General features: G+C 40.4%; 1 protein-coding gene across 3 annotated transcripts in view; it reads right to left on the bottom strand.

The window, feature by feature from the left end:
• NEMP1 (nuclear envelope integral membrane protein 1) overlaps positions 1 to 14,757 on the bottom strand; it is a 31,395-nt gene extending 16,638 nt beyond the window's left edge. Inside the window, exon 1 of one of the 3 annotated variants that reach the window (XM_003405141.4) lies at positions 14,603 to 14,757. In XM_003405141.4, coding sequence (XP_003405189.1) covers positions 14,603 to 14,729 — 127 coding nt within the window. In that variant the 5' untranslated portion in view covers positions 14,730 to 14,757. Of the gene's footprint in view, positions 1 to 80; positions 5,618 to 13,835; positions 14,583 to 14,602 lie in introns of those variants that run through there. The other 2 variants (XM_023557856.2, XM_064284022.1) reach the window with 2 other exon arrangements.
• Between the last annotated feature and the right edge of the window lie 3,334 nt (positions 14,758 to 18,091).

The raw sequence follows: 18,091 nt of genomic DNA, 5'->3' as shown, positions 1-18,091 counted from the left end.
AAGGAAATGACAATTAAGTATAACACAGCACAGCAAGCTAATAACTATAATTCATTTCATAAAAAGAAATAAAGCAATACTTTTTCAAAGGCTGTACTTCAACTTGGGGCTAAAACGTTAACCGGACTGAGAAACAAGAAGGAAACTGAGATGAGAAAAGGAATAAGGCAGAGTCTTATTTCTGTCAAATTTAGTTAACCAAATATTACAAATAGTCATTAACCCAAAATAATTAATAATAAAAGCCATCACTAAGTGTTTATTATGGCACACAGTATGCTAAGTACTTTGCATTTGATCTCTCATTTAACTCTCCCAACAACCCAGTGAGGTAGAGACACTCTCATAATCCCTATTTTACAAATGAGGAAACCAATACTTAGGAAGATTAAGTAATTTGCCCAAAATCACACAGGTAGTAAGTAATTTAACCGAGATTAAGACCCAAGTCTGACTGTGGTTTTAACCACTACATACCTTGCCTCCCTTTTAAGGCAGAGCTAAGAGTAAGCCCATTTGTTGATTTTCTCCATCCCTCTCTTAAGTGGGATAGGCAGAGTTGACAAAGTTTTGGTATATACAGTACTTCAAGAGAATATGAAAAGATTGCAAAGTGGCTTTTTTCCAGCTATTTTGTTTCATCTCAAGTCTTAAGACCAACCAATGGTTATATACATTCTCTTTGTTATTAACAAAACAGAATATTCTCCCCCCAGGAGTTTGTATTCCATCTCAGCTAATTCAAGGTTACAAGTGACTACTCCTCTGTACCTTCCCACCCAAGTTTGCCCAAGCTACCTTCCTTATCACAAAACATTTAAATAACTCCTTCCTTCAGTTCTACATTGTGCTCAGCTACTCATCAAGTGCTACTATATCGGGAAATTTAGTTATCATTCTGGTTCTGAGTTTCAAGTGGGTTGATTCAAATAAACTAAATAAAAAACAAACAAAAAAACCTTCAATCAAATTTCAGAAAGCCAAAATTACGGAGTGGCATTGATGCCCACCAGTCCAAAATGGTTTTAGGGTGAAGCCAAGACTAATATTGAAGTCAAATCCAATCTTGAACCTAAATCTAAGAGCTAAAACTATAAAACTCTTAAAAAGAAAAAAATCATAGGCGTGGTGTTTCCTAGTTGGTGAAAGACATCGTGCACATGGACGGATAGTGCGTCCTTTTTGGTACATGAAGCGCCTACCGGGAACCATCCCAGTCCCAGACTTCACCCTATATGTCTCTTTACCTGAAGCCCAAAATAACACACAGAGAGAGCACATGGAGAGGTCCATGTGGAAAGGAAATGAGACCCCAAGCCAACCCATAACCCTATTGCCATTGAGTCGATTCTGACTCAGAGATACCCTATAGCACAGAGTAGAACTGTCCCATAGAGTTTCCAAGGAGCGTCTGGCGGATGTGAACTACTAACCCGTTGGTTAGCAGCCATAGCACTTAACCACTATACCAACAGCATTTCCCCCAAGCCAACAGCCAGCATCAAATGTCAGACCATGTCAGTAAGCCTTCAGATGATTCCAGCTCCTAGGCTTTGAACCACCCCTGATGACCCTGCATAGAGCAGATACAAACTAGTCCCTCTGTGCCCTGCCCAAAACGCAGTTTCATGAATACAACAAATGTTGTCATTGTTTCAAAAAAAAAATCATAGCTGTAAATCTTCATAGCCTCATATTTTGCAATGGTTTCTTAAATATGACAACAAAAACACAAGCAACCAAAGAAAAAAACAAGTTGGACATCATGAAATTTAAAAAATGTTCATGCTTCAAAGGGTACTGTCAAGAAACTGAAAATATTTGCAATTTATGTATCTGATAAGGGTCTACTATCCAGAATATATAAAGAACTCTTAAAACTCAACAATAAAGACAACACAACTAAAACATGGGCAAATGATTTGGATACATCTCCAAAAATATACAAATAGACAATACCAAACCAAAACAAACCCAGTGCCATCGAGTCGATTCTGACTCAGCGACCCTACAGGACAGAGCAGAACTGCCCCATAAGGTTTCCAAGGAGCGCCAGTGCATTTGAACTGTGGACCTTTTGGTTAGCAGCCATAATTCTACACCACCAGGGTTTCCAAAACATTCCTGTTGAGCCGATTCCAACTCATAGCAACCCTACAGGGCAGAGTAGAATTGCCCCATGGTGTTTCCAAGGCACGGCTGGTAGATTCAAACTGCTGACCTTTTGGTAAGCAGCGAGTTCTTAACTGTTGTGCCACCAGGGCTCCTACTAGTCACTAAAAAAAACAAAAACCAAACCTGTTGCCATCGAATCAATTCTGATTCATAGCGACCCTACAGGACAGAGTAGAACTGCCCCATAGAGTTTCCAAGGAGTACCTGGTAGATTCGAACTGCCGACATTTTGATTAGCAGCCTAGTTCTTAACCACTACGCCACCAGGGTTTCCACTAGTCACTAGGGAGATGCAAATGAAAACCACAAGACAGCACTTAACACCTACTAGGATGGCTATAATCAAAAAGACTAAAATAACAAGTGTTGGTGAGGCTGTGGAAAAACTGCAACCCTCATCCACTGTTGAAGGGATAACGAACGAAATGGTGCAGCAGCCTTGGAAAAGTTTGACAGTTCCTTAAAAAGTTAAACGCAGTTACCAAATGGTCCAGCAATTCCACTTTGTGGTGCAATGAATTATTTTTGTGTGTGGCCTTTCTAACCATGGTCTTCTGACTTCCATCCAGGTGACTGAGTGGGGCTGTGCAAATAATTGTGGCCCACTGAGGGGATTGGTCAGTTTTGCCTTAAAAGCCAATTCCAGAACACAGAGGAGAGCCCACCTCCACCAAAGAAGGAAAGATCCACAGCAGAGACCTGCAGGAGACCGTGCAGAGGGCTTCCTGACCCATGGAGTGAGAAAGCTGAGTGCCTCTGGGCAGAGACTGAGGGCCAGGAAGAAGTCTACACCCACGAATTTGGGACTTGACAGTCTCCACAACCACGTGAGCCATTTCCTTTATATGGTTCGTGAGTTCTGTGAGACATTGCAGTGAATTGGGGAACCCAAAGACAGGAGGGACAGTACTGAAGCAAGAGGGAGTAGTTGATGTTAGAGATGATGGAGTGGTACAGCAGCTTAGAAAAGTTAAGACGTTTGGGACATCTTTAACCTCCGCCTCACAGGAACCAGCTTTGTGCTGATCCTTATAAAGGAAATTATTCATTTACACTTCTAGGGAATTTGGCCAAAGAGAACTGAAAACATGCCCACATAAAAACCTGCAGCAGCACTATTCATAACACTCAAAAAGTAGAAAAAACTCAAATGTCTATCAACAGATGAATGGATAAATATAATGTGGTATATACCTACAAAGGGATATTATTCAGCCATAAAAAAGAATGATATACACTACAACATGGAGGAACCTTGAAAATATTATGCTCAGTGAAAGAAACCAGACACAAATGGCCACATTCTGTGATTCCATTTATATAAAACAGAATCGATGCTGGAGATCGCATGATAGAATTTGCAAGACCGATGACCTATTCGCTGGAAATATTTTTAACAACATAAACAGTAACTATACACATGGACCTCACCAGATGGAATACACAGGAATCAAACTGACTACATCTGTGGAAAGAAATGGTGGAGAAGCTCAATATCATCAATCAGAACAAGGCCAGGGGCCAACTGCGGAACAGACCATCAATTGCTCCTATGCAATCTCAAGTTGCAGCTGAAGAAAATCAAAACAAGTCCACAAGAGCCAAAGTATGACTCGGAGTATATCCCACCTGAATTTAGAGACCATCTCAAGAATAGATTTGACCCAATGAACTCTAATGACCGAAAACCAGACAAGTCACGGAATGACAAGGACATCATACATGAAGAAAGCAAAAGGTCATTAAAAAGAAAGAAAATGGATGTCAGAAGAGGCTCTGAAACTTGCTCTTCAATATAGAATAGCTAAAGCGAATGGAAGATGTGATGAAGTAAAAGAGCTGAAGAGAAGATTTCAAAGGACAGCTCAAGAAGAGGAAGTATTCTAATGAAATGTGTGAAGACCTGCAGTTAGAAAAACAAAAGGGAAGAACACGCTCAGTATTTCTCAAGCTGAAGGAACTGAAGAAAAAATTCAAGCCTCAAGCATGTGATCCTAATACTCCCCAGCATGTTTTCTCCTTTTCAAAATCGGCCACAGAGAGCTTGACATAACTAATGCCTGATGAACCTGTGAGTTTTTCTCCTTTCTCTGCCTAGCTCCTCCTTCACATACCTTTGTTAATGACTGTTCTTTGTTTTAATCCGCTGCAAATAACTGTTTTGCTCTGTCCAACCACCTCTGACTTACGACCCCCCCCCACAGGAAAATCAGAACACAAGTGTCTGATATGTATATTTTCAGCCTGATAAAGAGATAACTTTATGTATCTTTTTAGTCTGATAAAGAGTCTTTTGTTACTATCTTGTAATGAATAACTCCTCCAGCCATGCCATCTGCAGGCTACAAAGACACTTCTCACCCCTGTAAAATTCTATATACACTCTGATGTAAAATTGCTCTTTGGGACTCCATTGAGACAGCCTGTGTTGCTGTTGGGTCCCCAGTGATGTATACATCTCCTGAATAAGCTTTCTCACTCTTTCTGACTTGGAGTACATTTCATTGGCTCGACTGCTCCAGGGCACGGACCCTAATCGGGCAACAAGTAGCAATACTGAAGGATTCTAAGGGCAAAATATTGAACAACGCAGGAAGCATCAAAAGCAGATGCTTTTGTACAATCACTGTACAAAAAGAATTGTTGGACATTCAACCATTTCACTGAGGCAGCATACGATCAAGAACAAATGGTATTGAAGGAAAAAGTCCAAACTGCACTGAAGGCACTGGTGAAAAACAAGGCTCTAGGAGCTGACTGAATACCAACTGAGATATTTCAACAAATGGATGCAATACTGGAAGCGGTCACTCGCCCATGCCAAGAAATTTGGAAGAGAGCTACCTAGCCAACCGACTGGAAGAGATCCATATTTGTGCCCATTCCAAAGAAAGGTGATCCAACAGAACGTAGAAATTATAGAACAATATCGTTAATATCATACAAGTAAAATTTTGTTGAAGATCATTCAAAAATGGTTGCAGCAGAACACTGATAGGGAACTGCCAGAAATGATGTCAGATGGATCTTGGCTGAAAGCAAAGAACACCAGAAAGATTTCCACCTGTGTTTTATCGACTATGCAAAGGCTTTTGACTCTGTGGGTCATAACAAATTATGGAAAACACTGTGAAGAATGAGAATTCCAGAACATTTAACCGTGCTCAGACCAAGTGGCAGTTGTTCGAACAGAACAACAGGATACTGCATGATTTAAAATCAGGAAAGGTGTGCCTTAAGGTTGTATCCTTTCACCAAACTTATTCAATCTGTATGCTGAGCAAATAATAAGAGAACCAGACTATATGAAGAAAAGGGCATCAAGATTGAGGAAGACTCATTAAAATGACAAGCAGATGATACAGCCATGCTTGTTGAAAGTGAAGAGGACTTAAAGCACTTACTGATGAAGATCAAAGGCTATACAGCCTTTAATATGGATTACATTTCAATTAAAAAAAAAAAAAACAACTTGACCAATAAGCAACATCATGACCAAATATTTAATTTGTTAAGAATCTCATTTTACATGGATCCACAATCAACGCCCATGGAAGCAGCAGCTGAGAAATCAAACAAAGTACTGCACTGGGCAAATCTGCTGCAAAAGACCTCTTTAAAGTGTTTAAAAACCAAAGATGTCACTTTGAGGACGAAGGTACATCTGACCCAAGCCATGGTATTTTCTCTCACCTTACATGCTTGTGAAAGCTGGACCGTGAACAAGGAAGACTGAAGAAGAACTGCATTTGAATTATGGCGTTGGAGAAGAATACTGGCTATACCATGGACTGCCAAAAGAACAAACTTGTCTTGGGACAAGTACAGCCAGCATGCTCCTTAGAAGCGAGGATGGTGAGACTTCGTCTTACATACTTTGGACATGTTGTCAGGAGGGACCAGTCCCTGGAGAAGGATATCATGCTTGGTAAAATAGAGGGTTAGCGAAAAAGAGGAAGACCCTCAACAAGATGGATTGATACAGTGGCTGCAACAATGGGCTCAAACACAGCAACAATTGCGAGGGTGGCGCAGGACCAGGCAGTGTTTCGTTCTGTTGCACATAGGGTCACTATGAGCCAGAACTGACTCTATAGTACCTAACAACAACAATTTACATGAAATATCCAGAATAGGCAACTCACAGATACAGATACAAAGTGGATTAGTTGTTGCCAGAGGCTGGAAGGAGGCGGGAATATGAAGTGACTGCTAATGGGTACAGGGTTTCTTTCTGAGGTGATAAAAATGTGCTGGAATTAGACAGTGGTGATGGGTGCACAATCTCGTGACTACAATAAAAACTACTGATCTGTACGCTTTTACAGGGTAAATCTTATGGTATATGAATTATATCTCAATTTTTTAAAATACAGTCTGGATACACTATCAATTTCTCACTAGGGTTTAACCTAATAGTAATTTGGATTTTCTCCAATCCTATCTTTCCTAAAATGAAACCATTCCAAAACCCTGTTGACCATATGTCTCACTAAAAAGTCCACAAATCTACCGAAAAGACTACTAAAAACACCAAACCAGTTGCCGTGGAGTCAGTTCTGATTCATTGTAGACCCTATGTGTTTCCGAGTAGAACTGTGCTCCACAGGAATTTTAATGGCTGATTTATCAGAACTAGATCACGAGGCCTTTCATCTGAGGCATCTCTGGGAGGACTTGAACCACAAACCTCTGAGTTAACGGCAAGTACGTTAACTGTTTGGACCACGAAGGGGCTCCACTGAAAAGAATACCTACTCACATATATCAATTAAGAGTGTATTTTCTTCTGGAAAGTGAATAGTAAGGTTACATGAAATTTAAAAATACCGTACTTAAAAATTCATTGAGGCCTGCAAAAACACTGGGAAGCATTACCAAAACTAGATGTTGAACAAGAACCTATAGCTTCCTTAAAAAATACTCAGTCTAAAAGTCCAACCCCCATTCATGATAGAAACTCTCAATAAAATAGGTACAGAAGGGAAATTCCTCAACATAATGAAGGGGATCTATACAAAACCAACAGCCACCATCATTCTTAATGGAGAGAAGCTGAAAACATTCCCCTTGACAACAGGAACAAGACAAGGATGCCCATTATCACCACTCCTATTTAACATTGTGCTGGAAGTCCTAGTTAGAGCAATAAGGCAAAAAAAAGAATTAAAGGGCATCCAAATTGGTAAAGAAAAAGTAAAACTGTCCCTATTTGTGGATGATATGATACTACACATAGAAAACCCAGAAGATTTCATGAGAAAACTACTGGGGCTAATAGATTCAGCAGAGTAGCAGGATACAAGATAAATAATACAAAAATCTATTGGATACCTATACACCAATAAGGAGAACGATGAAGAGGAAATAGGAAAACAATACCATTTATAATGGCCTCTAAAAGAAAATACTTAGGAGTAAACCTAACCGGGGATATAAAAGACCTATCGAAGAAAACTACAAAATACTAACTGCAAGAAACCAAAAGAGATCTACATAAATAGAAAAACATACCATGCTCATAGATAAGTAGATTCAACATTGTGAAAATGACAATTCTACCCAAAGCATTTACAAATACAATGCAATCCGGATCTAAATACCAACAACATTCTTTAAAGAGATGGAAAAAGTAATCATTTACTTTATATGGAAATGGAAGAAGCCCCGGATAAGTAAAGCACTGCTGAAGAAGAATAAAGTAGGAGGACTCGCACCACCTGACCTCAGAACCTACTATCCAGCTACAATAGTCAAAACAGCCTGGAACTGGTATGATGACAAGTACATTGACCAATGGAAGAGGATTGAGAACCCAGATGTAAATCTACCCACCCACAGTCACCTGATCTTCGACAAGGGCCCAAAGTCCACCAAATGGGAAAAGACAGTCTCTTCTAACAAACGGCAAAACTGCACGTCCATCTGCAAAAAAAATGGAACAGGACCCATACTTCCCACCACACACAAAAACGAATTCAAAATGGATCAAGACCCAAATATAAAGCCAGAAACTATAAAGATCATAGAAGAAAAAACAGGATCAACTCTAGGGGCCCTAACACAGGGCATTAACAGGATACAAACCATAACTAACAACACACAAACTCCAGAAGATAGGCTAAATAACTGGGATCTTCTAAAAAGTAAACATTTGTGCTCACCAAAAGAGTAAAAAGAGAACCTACTGCCTGGGGAAAGAATTTTGGCTATTACAAATCTGACAAAGGTCTAATCTCCAAAATCTACAGGAGAATCCAACATCTCTTCAACAAAAAGACAAATAAACCAATTAAAAATAGGCAAAGGAAATGAACAGACACTTCACCAAAGAAGACATTCAAAGGGCTAACAAATACATGAGGAAATGCTTGCAATCACTAGCCATTAGAGAAATGCAAATCAAAACCACAATGAGATACCATCTCACTCCAGCATTACCGGCATGAATTAAAAAAAACATAAAATAAAAAATGTTGGAGAGGCTACGGGGAGACTGGAACTCTTATGCACTGCTGGTGGGAATGCAAAATGATATAACCATTTTGGAAAATGATATGACGCTTCCTTAGAAAGCTAGAAATAGAAATACCTTATGATCCAGCAATCCTACTTCTAGAAATATATCCTAGAGAAATAAGAGTCACCACACAAATAGAAATACGCACAACCATGTTCATTGCAGCATTGTTCACAATAGCAAAAAGATGGAAACAACCTAAATGCTATCAACAGAGGAATGGGTAAACAAACTATAGTTCTTTATCACCTGGAGTACTACGCAATGATAAAGAACAATCTCACAACATGGATGAATCTGGAGGGCATCGTGCTGAGTGAAATCAGTCAATCACAGAAGGACAAATATTATATGTGACCACAACTATAAAGTCAGGAAAGGTATGCATCAGGGTTGTATCCTTTCACCATACCTATTCAATCTGTATGCTGAGCAAATAATCCAAGAAGCTTGACTATATGAAGAAGAACGGGGCATCAACATTGGAGGAAGACTCATTAACAACCTGCATTATGCAGATGACACTACCTTGCTTGCTGAAAGTGAAGAGGACTTGAAGCACTTACTGATAAAGATCAAAAACCACAGCCTTCAGTATGGATTACACCTCAACATAAAGAAAACAAAAATCCTCACAACTGGACCAACAAGCAACATCATGATAAATGGAGAAAAGATTGGAAGTTGTCAAGGATTTCATTTTTACTTGGATCCACAATCAACACCCATGGAAGCAGCAGTCAAGAAATCAAGACACATTGCATTGGGAAACTTCTTATGTACAACAAAACACCTCCCAGGATAAAGGCACTAGACTTTAAGGCTAAGGGTCATAAAAAACTCGGGGGACACCTATATCACCTAGCATAATGTAGCGCATAAAAACATGTTAGTGAGCACTGTCTGGGGTCTTAAAAGCTTGCCAGTGGCCATCTAAGATACAGCTAGTGGTCTCTTCCCGTCATGAGTAAAGGAGAGTGAAAACACCCAAAGACAGAAGGGAGCGATCAGTCCCAAGGATTAACAGGCCACATGCACCACATCCTACACAACCCCAGACCAGAACCAGATGGTGCCTGGCTAGCACTACCACCACTCTGACTGGGATTGCAATAGAGGGTCCCAGACAGAGTCAGAGAAAAATGTAGAACAAAAAATCAAATTCATAAAAAAAGGACCAAACTTACTGGTCTGATAGAGACTAAAGGAATCTCTAAGACTATGGCTCCAAGCACCCCTCCAACCTCAACTGAAGCCATTCTCAGAAACCACCTTCCAGCCAAGCAATAGACAGGCCTATAGAATAAACAATAACACCTGAAAAGAACCTGCTCCGTAAAACAAACAGTTACAAGAGAACAAAACGGCTACATTTTCTAAAAGTAAAGAGGAGAAGGCAGGAAGGGATAGGAAAACCAGACGAAACAAAATAGGAAACCCAGAGGGGAAATGAGGAGAATGCTGATACAGTGTGGGGATTGCAACCAACGTCATGGAACACTTTGTGTACAATTTGTTGAATGGGAAACTAATCCGCTTTGTAAACTTGCACCTAAAACACAATAGGATACCAACAACAAAAAAATGTTAGAATTAACAGCTTCTTAAATTTAGCTCTTTCCTTTCCAGAATTCCACACCATTCAATGGAAAAAATAAACCCGTTGCCCGCTGAGTCGATACCAACTCATAGCAACCCTACAGGACAGAGTAGAACTGCCCCACAGGGTTTCCAAGGAGTAGCTGGTGGACTGAACTGCTGACCTGGTTAGCAGCCAAACACTTAAACCACTGCACCACCAGGGCTCCAGTTCAAGGGAAAGATGGAAACAATGTCAAAAAAAAAAAAAAATCTTTTAACCTAAACCTTCAGTGAAAATCAGCACCTTGGCCACCACATCTTTGGAAATTCACTGAGGGGGGATGAATTCAACCTGAGAGGGATGATCTGTGGAAACAACCACGACTCAGCTGTAGCTTAAATTTTTAGAGACAGAATTAAAGTAAATGGCCTTAAATATACACAACTTGTCAAAACGCTCACGATAGTACCTTGTGCTTCCCATGGCAAAACGACACATTACATCGCCTTTTTTCCTCTCCCCAAACCGGGTTAGCCATCGTGTTAAAAAGCAGAATAAATTAAACATTCAGGAAGGTACCCTTCTAAGCCTAAAAATCTAGCTCTTCTGAAAAAATGCCTTCTTGGAATTTAGTGAATCACAACTTGCTTACTGTATTTACCTATACGGCAGTTATCGAGTTCATATTCTCTTGGCTAATCACTATCAGGAAACCCTGGTGGTGTAGCCACGTGCTACGGCTGCTAATTAAAGGGTCAGCAGTTCGAATCCACCAGGCGCTCCTTGGAAACTCTATGGAGCAGTTCCACTCTGTCCTATAGGGTCGCTATGAGTCAGAATTGACTCCACGGCACCAGCTTTGGTTTTGTTTGGTTTAATCACTTTCATATTCACTTGTAATCATTACAAACTTACTTTTCAGCCTACAAACACTAATCATTTAACATCTGCTGATAGAAAGTAATGAAAATGATTCACAGCATGTAGGTGCTAGAAGGGACCCTAAAAAGTCATGAAAAACAAACTCTTCTAATTCTTAAATAACCTCTACTCGTTTCTGTTAAGTGGTAATCAGTTTACACTTAAAAGCCTCCTTAAAAACTAGCATCTTAAATCAATAAGCTTAGCAAAAGATACTCAATGGGATGCTGGGACCACTGGCTGGTTATCTGGGAAACAGTATCTGTCTAGAATTTCATACCAAATGCCAACATGAATTTTTACAGACAGATTAAAGACTAAAAAGAAAAAAATTAAATCATACACATAGGGAAATAGTTCTGCTAGAAAAACAAAACCAGTATCAGTTCAATTTTGAAGGACTATTTCAGCATAAAAGCAATGGAAGAAATCTAAAAAACACAATCAAGTGAACACATTAAAAAGACAAAATTAAGGAATAGTTCTACAATAAATGATTATTTATTAAGGATATATACATATATACGGAAGCCCTGGTGGCTCAGTGGTTAAGAGCTACGGCCACTAACCAAAAGGTTAGCAGTTCAAACCCACCAGGCGCTCCTTCAAAACACTATGGGGCAGTTCTACTCTGTCCTATACAATCACTATGAGTCAGAGTTGACTCGACAGCAATGGGTATGGGTATACATATATATCCTTAATATATAAAAAAAGCTCATACTAATTGATATTTAAAATAGACCAAAATTCCAATAAATAATCATAATAAATAGGCACAGAACAAAGGACACACACACACATCTAAAATTTCAAGTCTATAAACATGGTTATTAACAACTGAAAAATACTATCTCACAAATCTTAAAAGAAATGCAAAGTAAAATAAGATGTAAAACAGATCTGCCACCTATCAAATCTATTTAATTAGTAAAAATATTACAGAGTATGGGCCACAAGCAAACATTGCTGACCGTGGTGTAAACTGGCACACCTTTTCAGGAAAGCATTTTAGCAAGAGGCTTCAAGCAGGGCTTCCAATCGGTTCCAACCCATTCAGTCATGGCCAGAACAGAGCCAAATTTTTAAAATTTGGTTAAAGAGAAATGAGAACCAGAATGAGAAAAATTACGGGTCAAAGCCCTGGAATGGGAGGCCCAGAGGAGGGATAGCAAGCCCCTTCTGGAGACTGCTGATGCAGGAGGCTGGATTATTGCCAGGACTGTGGAGAATGACACACATTCAAAGCAGGATAGTCTGCTGCCATCTTTGAGTGGGGTGCTGCTGTTTCTGACTCTGCCCATCAAAAAATTTGGTTGCTATGCAACATACAGGCTGCCCTTGTTTTCTACGAGGGAGATCAAATTTCTAGCAGGGCTTTTCCCCCTTCCACTTAAAGTCCCAGTTTTAAAATTCTGGGTTCATTTGGGTGTCACTTCATCTGCCATGACCAAACCAGGTAGAACCAGTTCGAAGCCTTTGTTTCAAGGATCTTAAATATATTTTACCTTTTGATATAGTAATTTCTGATTCTTATTTCTGAAAATCTACCTTTAAAAAAAATCCAAATGCAATATTCATACACAAAAAGTTTAAAAAGTGTTATCTACAACAGTGAAAAACTAGAAACACCACAAATATTCCACCAACAATAGGGAGAACATAAAGTAAATAATGGCCTGTCCATACAATGGATTGCAGTACAAGTAAAAATAATATTTACAAAGAATTTTAAATGGCATAGGGAAATTCTTGTGACAGAACATCAAGTGAGAAAACTATCCCTAGTAACAACTCGCAGACTCCAAGGAAGGGAAGTGGATTACCCACAGGCATACAAGTGTATTACCAATTCAAAACAAATTTTTTTCAATAAAAACATGTGAGAAAGACAACAAAATGTGCTAAAATGGATTGCCTCTGAATCTAATATGCTGGGTTTTCCTAATTCTTTATACTTACCTGTAGTTTCCAAATAATCTAAAATAAACATACTTTATTCTTACGATCAAGCTTTTAAACTTTCAGTGAGAAGGCACCTGTTATCTTTTGAGCTATTAGTCATCATCTTTGGGTACATCTGACTATTAGAAGGTTCTTCTCTGCTACATGATGGCTTCTTTGTAGCTGCCACCCATATGATCTATCAGGTCACACAGAACAAATTATCTCCTGAGTTTACCCTTCTCCAAGCCAAGAAGTCTCTTTTTAAAGAAACTTAAAAGAGAAAGGGAACACTGATTGTGCAGTTAATATGTGCCAGCATTTTTGCACGTACTTTCTCATTTCATCCCTATGACCCTCAAGGTAGGTATTGCTGGCCTCGTTTTGGAAGCTAACCATCTAGCCCAGTTCATCGTGATAACAAACAGCCCTTCAAGTGTTACTCTGAGCCCTGTCTCTGGAAAGTGCCTTCCTGGATACCTCTTCCCCTCTATATGTTAAAATAAATAAATAAATAAATAATTTTTTTTTTTTTTAGAAGGATGCTTATACTTTGGAACTAGATTTGGGGATGTTGAGACCACCTTAAAGCTGCAGCTAAGGATAATACAAGTGACAGCATGAGATACGCAGCAACCCAAGTGAGAGGTGAAAGCACACAGCATGTGTTTCCAAGATAAGATTTCTTTATACCTGAGTTTCAACTCCCTCCAGCGGAAGCTTGGAAACCTCACTTATTTTGCTCTTGTAACTTTACAAAGGGGTAGAAGGAGGCTTTTAAAAGTACAATCTAGGTTTCCTGGATTTTAAGAGCAGAAAAGGAAAACACTTTCATTCTCAGTCCAAAGCCAATCTACAGCAACAGGTACCAAATAATTTTGCCTGAAGAAACATACCCTATGCTGAACGGCCTTGGTCTCTCTTTTGAAATAGGGGGATTTAATGACTTCAGGTCTGTTCTACAGGGCAAGTAGGCGCCAGCGTCTTCCAACGGCAGAAAATATATACAAATCATTGCATTTCTGTCAACTAGAATGATCTGTTCTGCCATCCGTGCTCTCGGCCTGACCAAGTTTACGCTCAGAAAGTGTTTGCTAACTTGCTGAATGAATGGGATGCTCCCTTTTCAGTGGCACTACCGCTGGCCCAGAATGGTCTCGGGTCTCTTTCATTTTAACCAGGAGGCCTCTGCAGCGCTACACAGCCCCCAGGACCACCTCACACCCAGCCCAGGCCTCCCTCTCTGCCCCCGTCCCAAGGATCCAGGCGTCTCCCCCAAGACGCCCCAAGACCCTGACCCTCAGTCCCAACGCCCCTTCGCCAACAACAGAGCTCCTTCCTCTGCACTCCGCCAGCGCCCCTCGACAGAATAATGGAGCACGCCCGCTAAACAATCACCGTTTCTCTAAAAATAACCTCCTCAGCACCCGCCCACTTGGCTGCTGCTGCCCTGGCGGTACCTGCGCCGCAGACCAAGCAGCCGGAGAGGACCAAGAGCAGCCGCACTGCCCCACCGTCCCCGGACCCCCATCCCCTGAGCCCGGGACCAACTGCCGGCGAGACCGCCACTTTCATTCCTCCCGCCATGGTCGCTCAAGCCGCTTCCTCCTCACGTGCCTGTCCCCAGCAACTAACCCTGAACAGGCAGGGCCAGCAGCCTATCAACTAAAAGGCCCGCCCCCTAACGACCAATCGGATGAGCAGAGCATCATCACTCAGTCTTTTAAGGACCCTATGGCTACCCCGCCTTAGCAACTGACGGGAGAGGGCGGGAAAGCACTTTTCAGCCTATTAGAAAATTAGCCATGGCAAGAGGAAGATCCCACCCCTTAACAACACGCTTCCGTCTCCAGTTTATTTACAACCAAGGCAATTGACGGTAAGCCTAACCAATAGAAGATCAGAATGGGCGACGCCTCCTTAACCAAACTTGATATTGCGGTGGAAGCTGTCTTGAGTTCCATCAGGCTTCTTTCCGGTTCATCACCATTTTTTGCTACGGCAAGCCTGTAATTGAGATATCTATAAGGTCTTCCTGACGGGAAATTTTTTTTAAAGTAAGACGGGTAACAAAAGTGTGGACCTCCAAAGTCCTAAATGATTTAAAACGGCAGTCACAAAAAATTGTGTTGTCAATGTTTTGCAGGCATAAACATTAGCGTTTAAAAATATAGTTATAATCACTTCACTAAAGAAGACATTAAGGTAGCTAACAGATATATGAGGAAATGTTCACGATCATTAGCCATTAGAGAAATGCAGATCAAAACTACAATGAGATTTCATCTCACTCCAACAACAAAAAAAATCATCTCACTCCAACAAGGCTGGCATGAATCCAAAAAACACAAAATAATAAATGTTGGAGAGGCTGTGGAGAGATTGGAACATTTCTACACTGCTGCTGGGAATGTCAAATGGTACAACCACTTTGGAAATCGATTTGGCACTTCTTTAAAAAGCTAGAAATAGAACTACCATACGATCCAGCAATCCCACTCCTTGGAATATATCCTAGAGAAATAAGAGCCTTTACAAGAACAGATATATGCGCACCCATGTTTATTGCAGCACTGTTTACAATAGCAAAAAGATGGAAGCAACCAAGGTGCCCATCAACAGATGAATGGATAAATAAATTATGGTATATTCACACAACGGAATACTATGCATCAATAAAGAACAGTGAAGAACCTGTGAAACATTTCATAACATGGAGGAACCTGGAAGGCATTATGCTGAATGAAATTAGTCGGTTGCAAAAGGAGAAATATTGTATAAGACCACTATTACAAGTACTTGAGAAACAGTTTAAACTGAGAAGAAAGCATTCTTTTGTGGTTATGAGATGGGGGAGGGAGGGAGGGAGGGTGGGAGAGGGGCATTCACTAATTAGATAGTAGATGAGAACTACTTTAGGTGAAGGGAAAGATAGCACACAATACAGGGGAGGTCAGCACAATTGGACTAAACCAAAAGCAGTTTCCTGAATAAACTGAATGCTTCAAAGGCCAGCGTAGCAGGGGCAGGAGTCTGAGGACCGTGGTTTCAGGGGACATCCAAGTCAATTGGCATAATAAAATCTATTAAGAATACATTCTGCATCCCACTTTGAAGAGTGGCATCTGGGGTCTTAAACGCCACCAAGCAGCCATCTAAGATGCATCAATTGGTCTCAACCCACCTGGATCAAAGGAGAATGAAGAACACCAAGGACACAAGGCGATTACGAGCCCAAGAGACAGAAAGGGCCACATGAACCAGAGACTACATCATCCTGAAACCAGAAGAACTAGATGGTGCCTGGCTACAACCGGTGACTGCCCTGACAGGGGACACAACAGAGAACCCCTGAGGGAACAGGAGAGCAGTGGGATGCAGACCCCAAATTCTCACAGGACCGGACTTAATGGTCTGACTGAGACTGGAGGGCCCCCAGTGGTCATGGCCACCAGACCTTCTGTTGGCCCAGGACAGGAACCATTCCCGAAGCCAACTCTTCAGACGTGGATTGGACTGGACAATGGGTTGGAGAGGGATGCTGGTGAGGAGTGAGCTATTTGCATCCAGTGGACACTTGAGACTGTGTTGGCATCTCCTGCCTGGAGGGGAGATGAGAGGGTGGAGGGGGTTAGAAGCTGGCGAAATGGACACGAAAAGAGAGAGTGGAGGGAGACAGCAGGCTGTCTCATTAGGGGGAGAGTAATTGGGAGTGTGTAGCAAGGTGTATATGGGTTTTTGTGTGAGAGACTGACTTGATTTGTAAACTTTCACTTAAAGCACAAAAAAAAATATTTAAAAAATGTAGTCATAAGACTTCATTGGTTCTCGTGCTCCTTGGGTTACTTACTGGTTTACTAGGAAGCTAGCCACGGAAAGCTATTAATAACAGTTTCATGCTTAGACCAAAAAATTAAATCTGATTCTAAATATCTGGTATTTTGACAATACTTCTACTGATAAGGGATTATTGGAAGTCAGTAACAGAATTTGAAAATAAACTCGAACCTCCTTAGCAGTTTTATGCTTTTCATAGAGGCCAAGGACCCATTGCAAAACACGAAAGTATGACTGGTTATATTTGATCCAGGAACAATACATTTTAAAGTGGTTTAGATTGGTAGCTAATTTTAAAGCAAAGGAAAGACAACTGAGCAAAAGTTTACTGTCTTTAGAACAATTTGTGAAAATACGGTCTAAAGGTGGTTTTATTTTCCTGTTAAATATTATTGTACAGAGCTATTTTTAATAATTCATTTTATTGTTGAAAATATACACAACATACACCAATTTAACAATTCCTGTATGTACAATTCAGTGACCTTGAATACATTCTTCAAGTTGTACAACCATTCTCACTCTCCTTTTAGGAACTGTTCCTCTCCCATTGACATAAACTCACTGCCCCCTAAGTTTCCTACCTAATCTTCTGAATTGCTGTTGTCAAGTTGATCCCATATAGGTAGATCTTAAAAGAGCACCACGCTCAAGGAAGACATTATTTACTAGTTAAGCTAAGCTACTGCTTGGTCTTAAGGAGACTTCAGAGGATATTTTTGGTTTAAGATTTAAAGATTATCTCGGGGCAATAGTTTCAGGGGTTCATCCAGTCTCCATGGCTCCAGAAGTCCTGGATTCCATGAGAGTCTGAAATTCTGTTCTACATTTTCTCCCTTTGATCAGGATTCTTTACAGAATCTTTGATCAAAATGTTTAGTAATAAATAGCAGTCAACAATTACTTAAAAACAAAGATAAGAATATAAGGGGACAGGGAAACTAGATGAATGGAAATGGAGCAACCAGAATGTAAACAATAGGAATGTTCATGCATTGTGAAGAATGTAACCAATGTCACTGAACAACTTGTGTACAAACTGTTGAATGGGAATGTAAACTGCTGTGTAAACCTTCACTGAAAACATAATAAAAAAAAATTTTTTTTTTAAG

This window comes from Loxodonta africana, chromosome 4, assembly GCF_030014295.1.
Source record: "Loxodonta africana isolate mLoxAfr1 chromosome 4, mLoxAfr1.hap2, whole genome shotgun sequence".
NCBI lineage: Eukaryota > Metazoa > Chordata > Mammalia > Proboscidea > Elephantidae > Loxodonta > Loxodonta africana.
This window is presented reverse-complemented; position numbering and strand designations above follow the sequence as displayed.